Source organism: Bombyx mori, chromosome 14 (genome assembly GCF_030269925.1).
Source record: "Bombyx mori chromosome 14, ASM3026992v2".
NCBI lineage: Eukaryota > Metazoa > Arthropoda > Insecta > Lepidoptera > Bombycidae > Bombyx > Bombyx mori.
This window is the reverse complement of record NC_085120.1, coordinates 7,679,323-7,700,546: the sequence shown is the minus strand read 5'-3', so window position 1 is coordinate 7,700,546 and position 21,224 is coordinate 7,679,323. Positions and strand designations below refer to the sequence as shown.

The 21,224-nt window shown below is 35.4% G+C and overlaps 2 protein-coding genes and 1 long non-coding RNA gene across 9 annotated transcripts in view; 2 read left to right on the top strand and 1 right to left on the bottom strand.

Moving 5' to 3' along the window:
• The window catches only part of LOC101737617 (uncharacterized), a 32,505-nt gene extending 14,120 nt beyond the window's left edge, over positions 1 to 18,385 (bottom strand). For all 7 annotated transcript variants that reach the window (XM_012696101.4, XM_012696113.4, XM_021352242.2 and 4 more), the window contains exons 1-3: positions 18,106 to 18,385; positions 15,381 to 15,523; positions 4,610 to 4,917 (exon numbers count right to left, since the gene is read on the bottom strand). In XM_012696101.4, coding sequence (XP_012551555.1) covers positions 4,610 to 4,917; positions 15,381 to 15,523; positions 18,106 to 18,197 — 543 coding nt within the window. In that variant the 5' untranslated portion in view covers positions 18,198 to 18,385. The remainder of the gene's footprint in view (positions 1 to 4,609; positions 4,918 to 15,380; positions 15,524 to 18,105) is intronic.
• LOC134200113 (uncharacterized) lies at positions 3,517 to 4,080 on the top strand. The gene is made up of 2 exons (XR_009974872.1): positions 3,517 to 3,672; positions 3,743 to 4,080. It is a non-coding gene; the product is annotated as an uncharacterized LOC134200113 (long non-coding RNA).
• Positions 18,386 to 20,014: 1,629 nt separating the features above from the next.
• RpL28 (ribosomal protein L28) lies at positions 20,015 to 20,544 on the top strand. The gene has a single exon (NM_001043772.1). It carries the CDS (start codon positions 20,093 to 20,095, stop codon positions 20,510 to 20,512), a length of 420 nt encoding a protein of 139 aa, NP_001037237.1. The 5' UTR covers positions 20,015 to 20,092; the 3' UTR covers positions 20,513 to 20,544.
• Positions 20,545 to 21,224: the final 680 nt, after the last annotated feature.

Here is a 21,224-nt window from a genome sequence, read left to right as displayed (position 1 = left end):
TTTATATAATTTATTTTATTTGATATGTATTTCTGATCTATGTATCTTTGTATGTATTTGTATGTATGTCTATATGTATTTGTTTTGGCAATGTAATTTATAACCCGGTGTTCATTTTACTCATGTCTACTGTAATTCTTTAAATTATCGCCATGTATTATTACCTTCATCAACGAGGGTTAACTGGAAGAGAATGCCTGCATGGCGTTAAGTTCGCCTTTGTACACTATTTTGTGAAATAAAGAATTTTCATTCATTCATTCATAGTTTTGATGTTCAGAATTGTTAACCCCAAGGCCAAAAGGACTTCGCGGATCTCTTAGCTCCTTAATTGTATTATAATAGTGGCCTATACTTACCATACAATAAGTAGTTGCCAACCATGTAAAAAACGCAAGCAATGAAATATGTATAAAAAATTATATCTATAAAAAAGAACTATTATAAAGTATTATATTTAGAATGTTTACCTACCTACCCACTTTACCGTAACAATTCACATACATAAACACCTCTAAATCATGTTTATAATAGCACGATAAGTGCGAGCGAAATATACGTAATGTTTACATTTATTATTCCTTAAATAAAACAAACTAAATATTAAGATCACTTCGCGTCGGTTATATAAGCGTGTGTCGGAAGGAGATATTTTTGCACCTATGACATTATACGTCACCGATTGACGTCATAACGGTGCACTTGTGAGTGTTGTGATTCAATGTACTTTTATTTTAAGAATGTGCTAAATAAACAAATCGGGGAGTAAAACGATATAATGAACGTATTTTCTTAGTATTTTTTAGGTTTATATTGGCACAGTTCAGATTATTTGCTGCTGGCAAGGCGTTTTTAGAACCGGAAACGGCAGGTACCGCCGCCCTGCCTATTTCTGCCACAAAACATAATGCGGTCCGGTTGAAGGGTGTCGTATAACCGTACTATAGAGCTGAAACTTAGAACTCATGTTTCAAGTGGCGGCAGTTTCGTCTATGGGCTTCGGTAACTAAACAGCAGTTGGGCCGTAAGCTCATTCATACATCATAGCAGTAAAGAAATAACGAATTACAACTATGGCACTCATAGACATTAGAACGTGAATGTTGTTACCTACCTTGAGAGATGAGATACGAGTCTCTGTCACAACATTATAACGGCAGAAATAGTAACGACCAGTATTATAGGAAGACCAAAAGAAGGAAAGACCTACTTAGAAAGTATCTATTCGTTCTGGCTCATAAAATTTGCTCTACCACCACTGATTACGCAAAACATATTTTCATTACACGTCGTTATACCTACCTACCTTCATTTTAGAAGTGATTCGTGAACACATGTCAGTCAGGTACGATCTTTTTTTACAATGAAATGATACCTTTTTACGCGATTTGAGAAACGGGAGATGTATCAATAGATACTTTTTAGACCACTTTTTTTTGTTATTTTCCCTACCTATGCTGATACCCTTGAGAAGCTATATCAGCGTTACCACAGCATTTCGGTGAGCTCTCGGGACGCAAACCAGGAGGTGTTGCTAACACTGGCTCCTAGCAAGAGCAATGCTTCGCAGAATCTACCACCGGATCGGAAACGCGACCCACTGGGAAGATCGGGCGAGAAACTCAGTGGGCTGTGTCTCTGGGTTAATTTACTCACCACGATAATTTCCTTTTATAACTAAGGCATTTTTAGCATCGCAGGAAATAAGCATTACGTATGGCTCCATGTATAAGTTCAGCACACACGTCCTACAATCAGATATTTAACAGACTAATATAAGTTAAATGCGAAACGTGTCTTGTTATCAAAACATCGAAAGTTCAATGAACTCCGATAATTTGTAATGTCTGATTAAAATCTAAGTTTAGCGTGCTGTTTACGTAATGGCTATGCCCGATATTGTTGCCAGTAAATTTAATTAAAACAACTTATTCTCTTTGTGTACTGACTGCTCTTAGTAAAATATATCCATTTATTAAAAATGTACCGATGATGATAAATTTTAAAGGAAATAGTTGACGTTTGCTTTTATATTTATTTTGTTCAAAAAGTGGATGTCTTAAACGGGAAATTTCCGCAATTTAGAAAGATTGTTAATCTTAAAATTAATTTAAAAAATAAAAAGGGCACTTCACACTTATAGATTTAGTGTAGACATTTTGGTAAAAATATTAATTCCAGTCGCATTGATCATGGTTCGCATTGATTCTGCCGTGAAGCAGTAATGAATTTCGGTTTGAAGGGTGAGGCAGCCGTTGTGACTATACTGAGACCTTAGAACTTGTATCTCAAGATGGGTGGCGCATTTACGTTGTAGATGTCCATGGGCTCCGATGATGTCCGTGGGCTGTGAGCTCGTCCACCCATCTAAGCAATAAAAATTAAAATAAAAAAAACATGGAGGGACCATCACGCCGGTTGTTACTTTTACATATACAAATTCTAGTTTCCTCTTAACGATTCAGTATTTTGTATGCGTAAATGGGCTTAGTTTACAATTATTTTTGTTACCCGAAAATCACACTGTTGATTAATATTGATACTCAATCGCAGTTTGCTGTCATTATCGCTAATATTATGAAAACAGATTCCTTTAAATTCAACTGATAGCAAGCACTACAGATGCCAGATGACGGAAATAGTCTCTGATGCGCCAAGAACAACTGTACAAAATTGGATCACAATTAGCAACGTATAGACGACACACGTGTATACAAACATTGCTTGCTTGCTTCGCCATGACAATCGAGAAATTATGAGAAACTATGCAATTGATTGTTGCCCGCACGTCACGTTTCATACAAAGTAACGGAGTAGTTTTCATTGCGATCCGATGAATAGTATACAAGCGAACAATGTTTATGTAATAACTATATAGTTGTCTCCACCAGCCCGATGAGTTTCTCGCCGGATTTTCTCAAAGGGTCTCGATTGCGATTCAGTGGTAGATTACGAAGCACTGCTCTAGCTAGGGCTAGTGTTAGCAAACTCTCTTAGGTTGAGCCCGTGAACTCACCTACCCTTCTGAGCGTAGCCGAAATAGCCCTTTAGGCTACCAGTGAATAGGAAGAAAAAAATATCTCAATGCTTTGATGTTTGCGTTGGCTAATATATATATTCTTTTTTTTTATTGCTAGAGAGGTGGACGAGTTCACAGCCCACCTGGTGTTATGTGGTTACTGGAGCCCATAGACATCTACAACGTAAATGCGCCACCCACCTTGAAATATAAGTTCCCCATTCTTCAAGCCGAAACGCATTACTGCTTCACGGCAGAAATAGGCGGAGCAGTGGTACCTACCCGCGCAGACTCACAAGAGGTCATACCACCAGTAAACAAACGGACTGGGTCAATCGAATTTTTGACGTATATCTCGGCTCATTTAATTTCATTCGAATCACGAGAGCCTCGGACGTACGACGCGACAGTTTCAACAATATTTTTATTCCATCTAAAATTACAGCTGAATTGATTCGAAAGGAATGGATATTTTGAAAACAGCGATAAGTACGGAATCTTGTTTGCGCAACTGTACAAGTACACTTAACAATAATATAGTATTGTAGAAGAATCGTGAGTCAGGTGTGTTTAGAACAACATAATATTTTCATAGTCGCTGTAATCTTTGCGCTGTACGTGAAGTTTTATCGTTTTACACGTCCAACTACAAAGTAAGAAATGTGAGGAACATAAAATTTAATTAGACTGTGAGATCGTCGAATAATTGTAGCTTTATTCTAGTTTTGTTACAGGAATCTCTCAGTGATCATATGGAATATATACGGTTGGAGAGTTTTTTGAAGTTATACTTCTTTAGGCGCATTATGAAAAATTGATGAGAGTGAAATTTTACGATGCGCGCGCGCACCGTGACACAAAATTAACAGAATGAAGTTGCCCATTAAATAGCTCATTACAATAAACGTAACTTGGCGAGTCTGAATATAGCCGCAGGTGAACTTTCGCACATGTACACTCGTAAAAAAAGTGTTATTAGCATTCATTTTTTAGTAACATAAAAGACAAAATTATTTTTTAATATAATTCATACTAAATATTATTAAATTATTAACGTTAAATATTTATTATTTATTATTTAAAAAAAAGAAGTAAATTTAATAAAAATAAAGTATAACTTCTTATGCGTGTACATAAGTACACGCACCCTTTTTTTATATTGCTTATATGGGTGGACGAGCTCACAGCCTATCTGGTGTTAAGTGGTTACTGGAGTCCATTGACATCTACGACGTAAATGTGCCACCCACCTGAGATATAAGTTCTAAGGTCTCAGGTATAGTTACAACAACTGCCCCGCCCTTCAAACCGAAACGCATTACTGCCTCACGGCAGAAATAGGCGGGGTGGTGGTACCTACCCGCGCACTCATAAGAGGTCCTACAACCAGTAATTACGCAAATTATAATTTTGCGGGTTTGATTTTTATTACACGATGTTATTCCTTCACCGTAGAAGTCAATCGTGAACATTTACCGAATACGTATTTCATTAGAAAAATTGAGAATGCACCGGACGTCTTATCCTTTAGGCCACGACGACTTCAACAATAATATAATACAATAGTAATATCGTGTAACAACTATTTACCTGAGGATCATCATCCTGCACCAAACTCCTTCGCTTCATAGCGTATTCCTTGATCACACTGCTGTTTTCAGTGTTAGTATCCACGTTGAATGTCTTCAGCCTTATCATTGGACTGATCGGTCCGAGGGGCATACTGTACTTGTTGTAAGTCAAATACTTGTTGACATTCAACGAAGGACTCGGCGAGAGAGAAGGTGGATTGGAAACCTCCATAATATTTTGGATGCTCGGCCTTTGAGGGCGTTTCTTCGGTTTGACGTAAGTTCGAGAATCGAACTTGTGCTTGTCTGGCATCGCGAGGATTTCATCTAGAACAAAAATTGGTACATAAAACTTTTGTTTTAGTGAAAAAATCATCTTCCCGTATTCCTCTTTGAGAATGACGTCGAAATCTCAACTGCGAATATAATACCTTTAAAATCGAAACGCAAACTATTGTAGCACACCAGTTAACAGTTAAACATCACAACGTCAACAACATAACATCTTTAACCAGAGATAAAATTATAACCTGCAAGAAATTAAATGGTTCATAAGTTCATAGAGGTCTCGTCAATTAAGAGCACTTTAAAATATATCACCATTTCGTCTACAATGGCATCTTGACCAATATTTTATTATTCTTGATGGACTAGATGACGAAACTCATATTGAAGTATCTACTACACTCATAATTCACTCACGTTATCTGTATGTTGCTGGTCAGATATCGATCAATTACAAAAAAAAATATCAGCTTCTACATCAAATCGATTTTATCAAAAAGTGTAGTTTGGATTTATTAAGGACGATAACGTGAAATATTATATTCGATTATACGGATTCAGACGGAAGATTACAGAATAAGGGGTCATCGAACTAATTTAGAATCGCATCTCGAAATTTTAGCGTGTATTTTACTTAAGAGGAATGCCGACAAACGTTTTACTTCATTTACTCAATAGCGTTAAAGTCTATTTTCGAACAAAACAGCACTCGGAATCAGCTCGCGACAAAACAACAGCATCGAAACTAAATACCAGAGCAAAAATAAGTTAATTATTTCCTCGTTTCCACATAAAAAAAACATGGCGTAAAACATCGAAAACGACGTTAAAGTGAAACTTCTCTTGCGGTGTGTAGTACTGCGGTTTTATTCATTTTTCATCCTTAAATCAAATTTCTCTTTTAATAGGGAATGCTTTGTATAAGAGATACGACGTCTTCACCATTTATATTATACTAGCTGACCCGGCAGACTTCGTAGTGCCTCGATCGATAAATAAAAGACCTAAACTTTTGCATAAATAAACTTGAAACAAACAAAAGGAATCCACCGGACGGGGGACCATCCAAGGATAGTCCCACCATCAAAGGAAAAACCACCTGTGACCACCATCAAAGGAAAAACAAAATTGTTATTTTTATTTAATTCCGAGCATTTTCATATTTATCTACCTTTTAAACCTTCTCTGGACTTTCACAAATAATTCAAGACCAAAATTAGGCAAATCGGTCTAGCCGTTCTCGAGTTTTAACGAGACTAACGAACAGCAATTCATTTTTATATATATAGATATATTTTAATATAGAAACATATTCTCTTTATTTTTAAATCCTACATTAAAAATAAAATATAAGATAGTTAATATGTTACTGCCATCTACAGGAGCAATGAGAAACTAACAACAAACCACCTAGTGACCGACACCCGTAAACATGTGTATAAGAGAAATGACCTAGCACGCTTTCTCCCTCTCTCCAAGGTCGAGTGGTTCCCGAGACGCTCGTAAGAAGTCCTAAATTGTATATTTTCTCCCTAGCCGTAACGAATTTGTCGCGATTTAAGTTTTACTCTCATCGAGCCTAAAGTTTCACTTCAAAATGTAAAACAAACAAATTTTGTATTCATTTACGTATGTTCTTCTTCTCAGTCGGACACTCTTGTCAGAGTGGTCGTGGTTGCGCTGACGCTGTATGTGCAGTAGGACCTGTTAGGTCGCCCAAGCTCCCTACCACCGCCCTCCAGGCAATGCGCTTCCAGGTCTGGCGGTTCGAAGCGTTTCGAGTACATTCGACCATAGTGGACTCAGTTGCCTTCTTTATTAGGTCAGTCCAGCGGGTCGGTTTTTGGCCGCGTGATCTTCTGCCTTCCACCCGGCCCTGGACTACCAGTCTCTACATCGAGTGCTCTTTTCTAGAGATGTGATCAAAGAAATTTAAAACCCTCAGTTGCACAGTTTACGTATGTATACCTTCGAAATTTCATGAAAGCACAAAAACACGGTTGAGAACTTATGAGAACTAACGATGAAATTAGTAAAACCTAACAATTTATAATTTCCCGATAATGTCAAGAACGGCCGGCGACATGCCAAGGGATCCGAATTAGCCTTTGCCGACAGACACCACGCGAATATTTTTTTACGAGACGCGCGGACGGCAATGTGCTAACATCATTTGTTTCCTCGTCGAAGTCGTTGATCACGACGAAGAACTCAACGAGCTAATTAACCCATAGACACAGCCCACTGAGTTTCTCGTCGAATCTTCTTAGTGGGTCGCGATTCCGATCCCGGAACCCGGAAGGTTGAACCCGTGAGCTCGCCGTCCGGGCGTAGCTGGAATAGCCTCTTAGGCTACCAATAGGAAGGGAAAAAATATCATTTGTTCCTAGTTTAAATGGTGAAACTATTTACAAGACATGTTTCGCCGATGGCGGCTTTGCGTTGCCCCGTCCCGATCATAAAAAATTTTACATTAAGCACGCATTGAGGCCAGGAAGTTGATATTGAAGGCAACAATGACAGCCCTGTGACAAGTGTTACGACACATTAACGTGGGTTGAATGCGAGTTAACGGAACTCCTTATGATGAAGTAGGCGAAACGCACTAAGGCTCCTGCGGACAGGATGTATTAGCCTTTTGGACCGTTTGTTTGTAAATTTCTTTCATTTTTGTAAATGATAAAAATAAAACTTGTAATTTTGAAGCGGTCTAAAGGAAAATCGATGCCAGTTTTCATATCCCGTAGGCGTGTTCAAATTTTTTCAAAGGACGTACGACGATTCAAACGTATAGTACTTAGGACGTGTTCACGAACTACCCTCATATTTATATTTATATTTTTCCCCAAACATTATTGGTAAGGGTACGGTTAAGTACCACCATTATGCTTATTTTCGCCGTGAAGCAGTCACGTTTTCAAGTTTTAGGGACTACAGATAACAGAATACAAATGACACGAGGAATTCTCATCTCAATAACAAAATGAAATTAGCCAATTTTTTGTTTACCACATATATTTTTTTATTATTAAGATGGCTGGACGAGCTGAGGGCCCATCTGGTGTTAGTGGTCACCGCAGCCCATAGACATTAACCACATCAAGGCCGCCCAACTTGACATATGAGTTCTAAGTCTCAGTTTTTACAGTAAAACGGCTACCCCACCCTCCTAACCGAAACGGATTATTGCTTCACGGCAACAATTAACAGTGTGGTGGTACCCATCCATGCGAGCTCATAAAACGCTCGTAAAGTTTACTGGTGTTAGGACCTCTTGTGAGTCCGCGCGGGTAGGTACCACCACCCTGCATATTTCTGCCGTGAAGCAGTAATGCGTTTCGGTTTGAAGGGTGGGGCATCCGTTGTAACTATACTTGACACCTTAGAACTTATATCTCAAGGTGGGTGGCGCATTTACGTTGTAGATGTCTATGGGCTCCAGTAACCATTTAACACCAGGTTGGCTGGCTCTTCCACCCATCTAAGCAATAAAAATAAAAGTAAATAAGTCAAATCAATTTCGTATCCTAATGTTCCTCTATATTAATAACAAAACAATAGATAAACGTCAATAATCATTGTTAAAATGTCAACTATTGGAACGTGAGAAATCGACTTAAACATGATGAAAAAACATTTCAAGAAGATACTTTCTAAAACATTATATAACTAAAATAAATTGTATCGTATTCAAGTCAGCGTTCGCGTCAAAGATGAAATAATAACACACGTCGATAAATTAATAGTGCCGCGCCACAACGGTCGAACGTTTATATATATATATAGAATGGAAAGTGAAATTTTTATTATACAAGTTTCGCATGCAAATATAATTGAATTGTGGATGTCAGTTTGCGAGAGCATTACTGTAACATGTTCTTGGACACGTTTCGAGCACGCGATATTCGATTATGACTATTCAATATTTGAAGTCCATAAATAAACGTAATAACTATTGTCCGCACAAATGTTGAAATTTGACTAAAATTACATATTATCGAGATTCGGTTTGAAGGGTGGGGCAGCCGTTGTAACTATACTTGAGACCTTAGAACTTATATCTCAAGGTGGGTGGCGCATTTACGTTGTAGATGTCTATGGGCCCCAGTAACCACTTAATACCAGGTGGGCTGTGAGCTCGTCCACCCATCTAAGCAATAAATAAATAAAAACATCGATATTGATTTTCTCTTTCGTTTATATATTTTATATATATTAATTATATTACATTTTCTTGCAAAAGTGAAAATAAATTTCGCAGTCCTTAAACTCATCAATAACTACCGAAGAAGAATAAGATCTAAATTTAGTTCAAAAACTAGAAAAACAATTAAATAGCAAACCAAACTATTTTTTCTTTTTTTTTAAATCCGTTTTTTTTTTTCTGGTCGGGGTTGGCAATAAAAGACTTATTGAAGATTGTATTGTCATTAGTCCTTCATAGCGAACTTTCAAGTTAATTATAAAATCTTAAAGATGGTGAAAATTACATTGGAATATTATCATTTTCTACCCTAGTAGGAAAACGAGCACGCGTTCCACCTGTAAGTGGTTACCGTCGCTTATGGACGTGAACAATGACAGGGGCAGAGCCAAGCCGCTGCATACCATTTAAATATGGACAAATATGAACGGTGTATGATCGGACGGACAAACGGACCGAGCTTATCTAGTAAATATAGATCTATAGAGAAAAGAAACCAAGGTACTGCTTAGTCTGTAGCTGTTCGTATACAACATGTAAAAGATATAATAAATATATGTGGACACATGATGTTTGATAATTTACTGTGTTGGTTTTGTTGGTATGAGGTGTATGGTTCCCTATTTTTTCTGTAGAATAGGATATAAAACGAACGAATGACTGGAAGGCGACTAAAACACAAAATCATTAAATTGATCGCTTTGTTTTAATCACTTCGTTGGTGGAATGGTAAAAAACTATACCACGTTTCCCTAGTTCTATTCCCGATCGGATATTGTGTATCACTTTGTGAAAGTTATTTGATATTCGGGGTCAGGTTCTAACTTGTTCTTGTCTCGAATGTCTTTTCGATGTGTCGTATAAGCTTGTTTAGTCTAGCGTTTCGGTATTAAACGTGAATTCGAGGGTAGTATTGAAATCTGATGTCGATAAAATTTAATAAACATTTAACACTAGTCTATACCTATTTTACTGTAAAAATGTCTCAAGTTCTACGTTGGTTTCTCTGTTTGCAAACAATTAATTTAATACATTTCAATAACTTCAGTGATAACACAATGAGTAATGTTAATATTATTCGCTTTACTTAACACAATATGATAAACGTAAACAATATTATTAGGCTTTTACTAATTAGAGACATTTAAGATTCGATCTAACTAATAAAAGAGAAAACTAATTCATTCGTTCTTTTCCAAATTAGTACGAGATCCTGAAGATAGTTCATAATATGATGTAGCTATTACCTTATTTTTAATTGTAAGATGACGCTTCTTATCATAATATGAACTACTGAACCACAAGGCAGATAGTTCTCGGCGAAGTAAGTGCATTCTGGACACAAGTGCTTCAAAAATTCCTAAACAGCGTCGTCCGTTAGAAGTAGATGAGCGGACGAAGATATGATGCAGCATACGCTCAAATAGTGTACAACGTGTGTGGCATTTATTGGTGACCTGATTTAAGGTCACGAAACCGCATTTTTGCTCCTGAGAAATCACTATACCGCGAGAGATCACAAACCGGGAGAAATGGGTTCACGATGATCCTATGAGCGAGACTCCGATGTGTTGGAAGTGCGATGGCTAGTTAGGATCCTATTTAAACCATCTTATTTGCTTGTTGTGAGGATCTCAAGCAGAGTTATCACTAAGAGTTTGGGCAGGTTGTTGGGACCACTGTGGCCGGTCCTTTACACAGTCCGATATGGAATAGGTATTAGCGACGACAATACCCTGGTACTAAGCCAGAGTGCAACAATTGCTTTTACTTCTAGTAGTGGTGTCCCTTGTAGTGGTTCCTTTCCTGCTCATTTCTAGCTTTATCATTCATAAATATTTCGCACTGTGGATTTTTAATACTTTGTGTTGTATCATTCATGAAATGTAGTTGTCTATATGACTTTCATTAGCGTAGATAGACAAATGTGGTCACGGCTAACAAGTCCATTGATTACCTCTGTGTGCTTAGTGCAAATTTTTTAACGTTCTCGATAGCGTAAAAGTTAACAACAGCGCCCCTAGCGGCAAACGAAAGGAAGCTGTTCCAATTCCATATAAATTTGAGTTAACTTTTACGCGTTCGAGAAGTTAAAAAACTCGCACTAAGCATACTGTATGCATATAAATGTACCTATACTCGTGCACAGCGCAAAATCATAGAAAGAAATTGTATGGTACGTTACATACAAAACCTAATATAGTCTTTGGCCTTCGAACCAGTTCGCAATGACAATTTTTATTATGCGCCTACAAACGATCACATCTTAATTGGATCATTATACAGCATGACATTGATGTTTCGCGACTGAATCGGAAACACGACTGTATTTATGCAGCTCAATCATATTGAAATTGAATCAAATTTCAAGAAATTATTGCTTTTTACTGGTCGTACTCTGATAGTTTTGGTACTCTTCTCATTTTTGGCCTCAATTAATTCGAATATTTTACTTTTTTAGTCTCATTTTAAAATATATAAAAAAGGATGCGTGTACTTATGTACGCGCGTAAGAAGTTATACTTTATTTTTATTAAATTTATTTCTTTGCTTTTTATTTAAATTTTATTCAATTTGAAAAAAATCGATTAAACTACATCCTCAAACACGCATATTGGACATCCCTTTTCTTGACATCGTATAAATTCGGTAATTCTCGGTACGGTTCGGAAAGTTCACCTGCGGCTATATTCAGACTCGCCAACTTACGTCGGTCGTATTGTAATGAGCGATTTAGTGGGCAACTTCATTCTGTTAATCTTGTGTCACGGTGCGCGAGCATCGTAAAATATCACTCTCATCAATTTTTCATACCGCGCCTAAAGAAGTATAACTTAAAAAAAACCATTATTTTGCATGTTACGAATAGACGTATTCATACAATTTGAATATTAATCATATTTAGGAAACCTCTACGCACAGTATGTAGTACGGGCTGGATCTACAGACATTGGACTGATTGTATCTACAAGCGCGTTCTCGTTGGCTAGGTAAAGGTTCGTAAGGTAATCAAACATAAAATAAATAAAAAATCGTTTTATCCAAACCAAAGGGACCTTTGAAAATCACTTAGAAAATATTTACTTATTAAGCATTTTTCAACGTAATTAAATCTTATTTTTTTCTATTTAGATTTATATTAGAACAGTTTCGAAAATTCCTAATGGTAGCTTCAATGTGCGAAAAATTACAACGTATTTTTATACTAAATCAACTGAAATTGCTAAATTGAAACTGATTGAAGATGTCTGTTGAAAAATGAACCACAGAGGTTACAATGAATCAATTTACCAAATAAACTTTGATGTGATTTAAACCCGATATATTACAGTTGATTTCACGATTCGTTTCTTTTGAGCATTATACATCGTATATTAACTATTACGCGTTTTTTTCTTTGTGTATCTACTTTTTCTCAAGTGACGGTAGTTATAATTTTATATTTATAATATAATATTTTTTTCGGCTTTCCCGAGGATGGACTTTTTGGCGGGAACGCGAAGAGTGAAGTTGTGTGATTTGTTTTATTTTGTCTATTTAGTGTTTCTTCGGGTTTAAATGTGTAATAATGGTGTTTTATTAACTGTTTAATATCTGTGAAGGTGCACAAATGTGGGAAAATGAAACGAAGCCGCTGGACGTAACTTCTCGGGATCCTCCAAAAAGTCCACTGAAAAAATCTTAGTAAATGACCACCATTTTACTGAGATTATATTTCATCCCATATCATCTCATTTCATTTCATCCCAGTTGATTAATGTCTCTAATTAATCATCTTCATTTCATTTCACTCCATAATATAATTTTTCATAAAAAATATGAATATAAATTAAAATAAGACATGACTTAAAGGTCTCAGTTACCAGGTCATAAAATCCCTTAAAGAAAGCTTTCCCGAGGCTATCTAAGACACAATTAAAACCACTTTTCTGACGAGTTTGTTAATGAAGCCTTGTCTACCGAAGATAAATTAAAAATAGTTTTTGAAACGCCGGAAATAATAAATTAAAATTAATAAGCGCGAGAGCAAATCATAAAAGGAATTTTAATTATGAGGGTAGTTTTATGAGAGAAAAACAGTCGTAGAATGAGTTCACCTCATTCGGGTCAACTCAAGAATTGGGAGCAGCATCATATGTGCAGTAGTCGATAAGTGTAGACTAATGATGATTTGTTGAGAGGGATAGAGAAATAGAATATAAAATATCTACAATCCAAACTCGCGTATCTAAGTGATGTCACTTTATGGGATAAATTACGTCACCACGCGAACCGTTTTTTATGCCGTTTATGATATGACGCAACTTAAAAGAAATGCTTATCTTAAACATAAAGTTTATTACTGAAAAATTTCACTAAGAGAATCGTATATGCGAAACCAAATTTAATTGATGCTTTATGAACCGAATCAAAGTATCGACAATCGATATAATATCAATCAACATTAAACGATTTAGACCTTCACACATGATTGGAGCTTCACGCTTATTGTTCATTTTAAAGGGTCGGCAGATATTATAAACTATACAATGGGAATTCACATTTTTATGTCCAGCCTGCCGATCTGCATACCGTTGTCGCGCGTAAACATAAGCAACTGAATATGTGAAGTTTTTTTAAATAATCTTTGCCCATCTGCTGCTGCTTATACTATATAACAGATATAATGTCTGCTTGGATTGATTCCACGAGTTGATACCGCAAGCGTTGATGTTGATGCGTTGCGGTTCTGATAATAGGATAGCAGTTGTTCAGATGTAATCGAAACTTGGACTTTGTCTCAGATGGTCCGCGGCTATTAGTTGTCCATTGTGATGTCTACTTAAACGTGACCAAAAACATTTAAGACAAAATAATAATATGAACTCAATGTACGAATTAGTTTAATTTTATTGACGATTGATCTTACTATAATTTGTTTATACGCATCTATACTAATATTATAAAGCTGAAGAGTTTGTTTGTTTGTTTGAACGCATTAATCTCAGGAACTAGTGGTCCGATTTGAAAAATTATTTCAGTGTTAGATAGCCCATTTATTGAGGAAGGCTATAGGCTATATAAAATCACGCTAAGATAAGAGCACCAATTAAGAATGTTTCAAAATCGGGTTTTTTTTCCAAATCCCAAATCTTTTTAAGATAGGCTTTGAAAATTATAGGTTTTGATGATTACAGGACAATTCGGGAAGTCTACCCTTTTTGAACAAAAATAGAAAAGAGAATTATCAGAATCGGTTCAAGCATTCTCGAGAAATCGGTGAACATACATAGATAAAAAATGGTGGTCGAATTGATAGCTTCCTCTTGTGAAGTCGGTTAAAAAGCGTGATTTTGGTACCTTAAATAGCTCCTTAACATTCTATTATTCTAAAATATTTTCACGTTCTACGTAAGGTCGCTTAAGACGCGGGTAAAATTTTGCGTTATGCTAAACTAACTATTCCACACAGACGAAGTCGCGGGCAAAAGCTAGTAAATAAATATGAATAAACGATCTTAACTTGTTCTAAGGGTTTTATGCAAGACAATCAGTAATAAAAATATCTGATAACCTTTTAATTAATGTAATTATTTAAAATTGAATTTGGATTTTTTTGACTGAGATAATTCTTAAATCTGTTCCGAATCTTATTGTAACAATCACACAATATCTATCTTTAATCGCCTATCAACTGCCATTTTATTGATTGGCGCAGTTTCATGGTTCATTATGTTTTTTCAAACTGTTATTTTATTTGCTAGCTAGAAGACTCCCCATTAATTAATTCAATGAATAGTGTTGAATTGTAATTTAACCAAACCACATTTTAAAATATAGAATTTAAAAAAGATTTTAACTGACTTGAAACTTGTAAATAATGAAAGCACATTCCGCACCTTTAGAATTGAAGTAGTTTAACTAGAAATTTTAAGAAAATGAGTTTTATACTTTGAACAACTTATAAACGTGTATTCTACAAGTTTATAACGTTAATTTTTTTTAATTAAAAATGAAATATAAATTTAAGTTAGAAAATAACAAAGTATGTACATTTGTCGTCTCTTTTAAATCAAGCGCATACCTTAGACTTTAAGGGATGCGCTTTAGGTCTAAGATATGCACTTAAAATCAAAACTGAAAAATTACAATTCTTCAATTACAATTTTAGCGTTTACCAAAAAATAAGAATTTTGGATTAAGCCACTTCAACTCTAAGGATGCGATTTGTTTATGCCCAGAAATGGTTCAGGGGATTATGATCAAATTTAACTAAGCCATTTCAAAATCACCTATTAGTTGCAAAAAAAACTTTCCTTACTTTTGAGGATATTGTCTAATATAGCATTAAGTTTCTTCTCTAAGCTTAAATATTCACTGTCCTCATTTATTGGCCAGCCACAAGACAGGTTCCAGTCGATTATGTCCACTTTCTGCCCTGAATCCTCTGGTAATTTGTACAGCCTGTGGAAAAAATAAAACAGTCTTCAATATTTTCGATTGCCAACATTTTCTTTTTATTTATTTAGAATAAGATAATTTTTGTTCAAAAATGCTTACAGATGTCAACTAAGATTTGTCACAACTATTTTGTGTGGATGTTGTAATAAAAGCTTGTTACTAAATCAGATTTCAGATGCACAAAAATATAGATATTTATTTTTAGGTTCAGCAGTAGGTACCACGCATTAGCATAGCATTTTTGACATTTATGAGCGACATTAACCATTCATCATCTGATGAGCTGAATCCTTATCTGCCTGTTAAGTAAATTAAAAAAAATATATAATTAATGTTTGCCTTCCTATTTCCATAACAAAAAATTGTCTCCCTATTTGTCATTCAAATAACAATTATCACTAAATTGTTATCTATTATCAATAGAGTATAAACTTCGATAATTATACTTATAATGGAATTTCGAATGTAATTCATGTCATGTAAATTATGCATAAATTCATATCTTATCATTTTGATAGCAATGGTTGTACTCTTTTAATTTTTTATTATAATTTTAACATCTTAATAAGTAAATGCTTGTTATAATTTCAGTTCAACAATCATAAGATACAGTTATATGACCTAATTTTCAAAAGTTACTATAGCTTTTTTTTTTTTTTTATTGCCTTTGTAGGCAGACGGGCATACGGCCCACCTGATGGTGAGTGGTTACCGTCGCCCATGGACTTCAGCAATGCCAGGGGCAGAGCCAAGCCGCTGCCTACCGCTTAATACTCTCCATAAGCCTCGTTTGAAGAAGGACATGTCATAGCGCTCGGGAAACACCGTGGAGGGGAGCTCATTCCATAGCCGGATGGTACGTGGCAAAAAAGATCTCTGGAAACGCACTGTGGATGACCGCAGTGGCTCCAGGTAGTATGGATGAACTCTACTCCGGTGGCGGGCGGTGCGATGGTAAAAACGAGACATTGGTATCATCTCGAACAATTCCTCAGAGCACTCCCCATGGAACATACGGTACAAAATACAGAGGGAACCGAAGTCCCTCCGCAGACCCAGAGGCTCCAGAGCAGCATTCATTATATTGTGACTGTTGGCTCTAACTTTTCTGCGCTGTGAACTTTTTTACCCATCTGACACTAATAATAATTACAGGTGATGTTTCATTATTAACAAGATATATTCTTTGCAATGTGAATAAAATTTTAAAAGACTTAGTTTTAGTTTTCATTGAAAATTAAAACTCCAAAATAAACAAAATTGGTGCATTTGCTTTAAATAATTTTGAACATTTCTCCTTGTTAATAGTAGACAAGTAAGTACTAAAAAAATATGGCACAAGTTTTTTATTTATTGCTTAGACGTCTGAATGAGTTCATGGCCCACCTGGCATCAAGTTGTTAATGGAGCTCAACAACATTAACAATAAAATGCCACCACCCTCTTTGAGACATGAGTGCTAACTTTCAGTATTATGCCCCAACCCTTCAAACTGGAGTGCATTACTGCTTTGCCACAGAAATCGATAGGCTAGGGTAGTGATCCCTGGTAATGCAGGCTCACAAGAAGCACTTCCACTGATAAAAAGTCAACCTAGCATTTGCCTATTCATTATTTTTAAATTACTTCTAATGTTGTTACATTGTATTGTTGTTGTACAATGTTTATTTTTTATGATGAATACATGATAATTTTATTTACATTCAGTTTTACTAGAATAGAGTATTTATATTGATTGAAAACTGCAATCAATCTCCCTGTAAGGTACATTTGACACCACGAGGTACATAATAATACTCCATTTTTTCATTAAGTTGAACACCATACCAGAATATAAAATGTTTAGTTTGAAATAAATAAATAAAATGTATGACTAAAGGGTTACTATTGTTAACTATAACAAATAAATGCTGTATGCATAATATATGTGACATCAAGAGTTCTGTTCTAATGTTTGTTCAGTTTTTCATAAGTAATGACCACAGTAATTTAATTTTCAAATATATTAAAACATGAAACCCTTTAAACCTTTAATCATTTAATCAGCTCATCTCCTACATTCATAGATTCCAACCAATTCTATGAGGTTTTCAATTACTAGTTAGACAATTATTTTAAGAAAATTACGTATTTTATAATAACATTGTGTTTACTTTTCTTATTAAAACATTTGTTTAAATTTCTCATAATGGCATTAAAACTGACAAATTATTAATAAAATATTGTTATAATAAACAATGGAAGTATCAGTCATATAGTAGGTACCTATATTATTGTTTACTTCATTTTTTTTTCATTTTAATTGTAAAACGATGTTAATAGATCGATAGTTTAAGCTGAGCATTATCTAGCTATACAAAGGGTGGTCATGAATCATCTCGGCACTGGTGATAGATGAGTCTCCTAAAATGTTTTCTCAAAACCTTTATGTTTGAAAATACAAAAAACGTATCTCTTATTGCTGAATCTTCAACTACAGGACTGACAGTTAACCGGACGTCGTACTAATGACCCTTTAAAGTGATGAGCTAAACGGACCGACTTTTGAAGTATATATCTCACAAGGTATTATCCTAAGAACTTACCATGTCTGATGATCGGAAAAATCTAAAGATTCCACGTCGATCAAATCAGAATCAAACATATCTTTGTTTATATTTTGATCAGCCTGATTCATAATACCAATGAACACGATACATCAATTTGGCACTTACACAAATCACATCTAAAATTTATGATAATAACTACATTTAATATAAGATAAACTGTATATATAAATAAGAAAAAAAATGTTTTTAGATTTTAACACGAAATTGTCCCAGAGAAGTTTGGAATTTGACATAATATTGAACCATCGACATTTTTTATTTAATTTAGTCGTCTGATCCATCGACAAACACTGGAAAAGCTCGAACACAAATAACGGTAAAATTCAAAGACCAAAAGACACATTTAAAGCAAAAAGTAGCAAATTTTACGCCGCGTTTAGTAATAAATATTTCTCTATCTGTTAGGGTCAGCTTGGAGCAGAGTAAAAATGCCGGACAGGGATAATCTTACAATTTTTACTTTAGCCTAACGTCTGTGTTCATATCGATATTTTCGTAAACCGAATTAATTATGGTATAAGGTTCTCATCAAATGATGAAACTTAAAGTCCCGATAAAAGAAGAAAAAATATAATGCATCCAACGAAGTACCGTACGTCACAATAGATCGTCCACCTTGTGGAAGGCCTAGCCACATTAAATATTCCGGTAAGCGGTAGTCATTCGAGAACTTTTCAGCCTTAGCGACCACCTATTCTATGAACAATATGCCCTACCCACTGTCACTTCAACGTTGCAAGCCTTTGGGCTATGTCAGTGACTTTGGTTTTCCTTCGAATCTCCTCAGTCCTAATTGGTTCTCTCAGGGAAACTACGAGCATAGCCCTCTCCATTGTTTTTTGCAACTTCAAGCCTTCTGATAGCACCTATTATGAGCGACCAAGTCTCAGGCCATATTATCAGGGGCAACACACACTGGTCAAAGACTTTTGTCTTGAGAACCTATGGTATTTCTGATGAGAAGATTCTATGTAGCTTTTCGAACGCTCTCTTCTCTTTTTTGAAGTTGGAGCTACCTAGCTGGTTTTCCCCAAATAAATATACTCGATGATAAATTTGAGCGTAGGGCTTTCGATCTTTACTGGGTACTGGACGCTGCATAGTCATTCAATATAATTTTCGTTTTTTTCATGTTCAGGATCAGCTATGATTATATTCTATGAGAGCGTAGTTGTTTTATACAATGCCTGAAATCTTCTATTGTGAAGATTGGCATTATAGGTAAATCCATTTCATGTGACTGCTGCTGTTATGGAAAAGTATTCTAAGCAGCTGACTGTTTTATTTATGCTCTTATGTCTATATTGGATTTCACGTTAATAAAAATTCTTTAAATTGCAACTCAAATTGTTTTAAAATGGGTTTGCTTTTAAAAGAATCATTGTAACTATACATAGGTCAAATCTTATGAGATCTTTTGATTTGCATGTTTCATAAATAGCCCAACAATACACAACCATTGGCGTGTGAACTGTTTGGTGGATACATGAGGTATAAAGCTATGTGAATTGCTTATTTTGTTAATTTAGGTGTAAACCTATAATAATGGTGGCTTACTACGCAATTAGCATCTGTAAAAGTGCATCATAGTGGGAAATAAAGCAAAGTCTACACATGGCTTCTCGAATTTTTCCAAATTATCCTTAGGGGTTCAAAAAATCCTATCATATTACTTTTTCACTTCATTACACGCCACATCTGTTTAATTTCATTTCATTTTATAATTCAATTTAATTTTCAAAATCGGGTACATTCTACTTTACCTGCTAATGGTTTTGTAAATAGAATGACTGAATGGGCTAGATTTTCCCTGTCGAATGTGTGGATAAAAAATATTGCATCAGACAATATTGACAAATGACAACTGTATGCCATAGACAAGTTTTTCGTTCGCATCCTTTTTGTCTACGCACACATTGTGAGCACGTTGTGTTTGGTGTAGAAATAGGTTTAAACCGTAAAAATGTCGTCGTCACTGAACTGGATGATCATCCGCAACAACAATGCATTCCTTGTGAAGAAGCGCAATATCAAAAAGCCGTTCAGCAAGGAGCCGAACAATGTGACTAACCTCCACTCCTTCAGGTACAACGGCTTGATTCACAAGAAAGCTGTTGGTGTCGTGGAGAACCCTGACAGGAAGGGATTCACAGTAGTGTACAAGAAAGCAAAGGCTACCAGAAAGCCCGCTAAAAACTTAATCCGCCGTCCATTCAAGGCTGGTGCCAGGAGGTCACTGTACAAAGTGAAGAGGTTGTTAAAGGCTAACCACTACCGCACAGACTTATGCAAGGCTACCCTTCGTCGTGCTTCAGCCATCCTCCGCTCCCAGAGGCCCATTAAAGCAAAAAAGGCTAAGACAGCCGCAACCAAGTCGGAATAATTTGTAAGCGCTTAATAAATTTCTAAAAACCATCAATACAGTTTTATTTTTGCGTTGAGTTAATTTAAGTAAGTTAATTTACAACCTGCTATTATTCAATTTCTATAAAAAAATTCAATTAAGACCAAGGAAAACGTGTTAACCATAAATTCATAACTTGAAAATTTTTACTTTACACAAAGCTAGGAACAATCACTGCTGAAGTTAATTACCTCAATGCTTATCCTTTACTTGAATTCCATTTGTAGGACTATTTATCTTAATAATATTAGTAAGGCAACACAAAATACCAAATACAACAATTATGTGGTTATTAAATGATTTGCCAATAACCTAAAACATGTACTTAAAAGCATATCGACGCTTGAAAGGCAAATGTGACTAAGCGACAACTGCTTTGTACATAAATGATGGGCAATAACCATATTCGATGCGCAAAAAAATATATTTCTAGGTCTATTAAAATCATTTCAATCCTACAACTACTAGCTAGATTCTACTACAGCTAGATTCGTTAAAATAAATATATTTTTTCAGGCATTTCAACTTTAAATTAGTCTACTATGAAGTTCACGCATTGTCGCTTAGTCACGTTTGCCTTTCAAGCGTCGATATGTGCTCTACTATGAAACCATATTAACAATTGACTGATATAGAAAGTACAGATTTGTATATAAAATATAAAAAATTAAAAAATTGACCTTGTATGTGC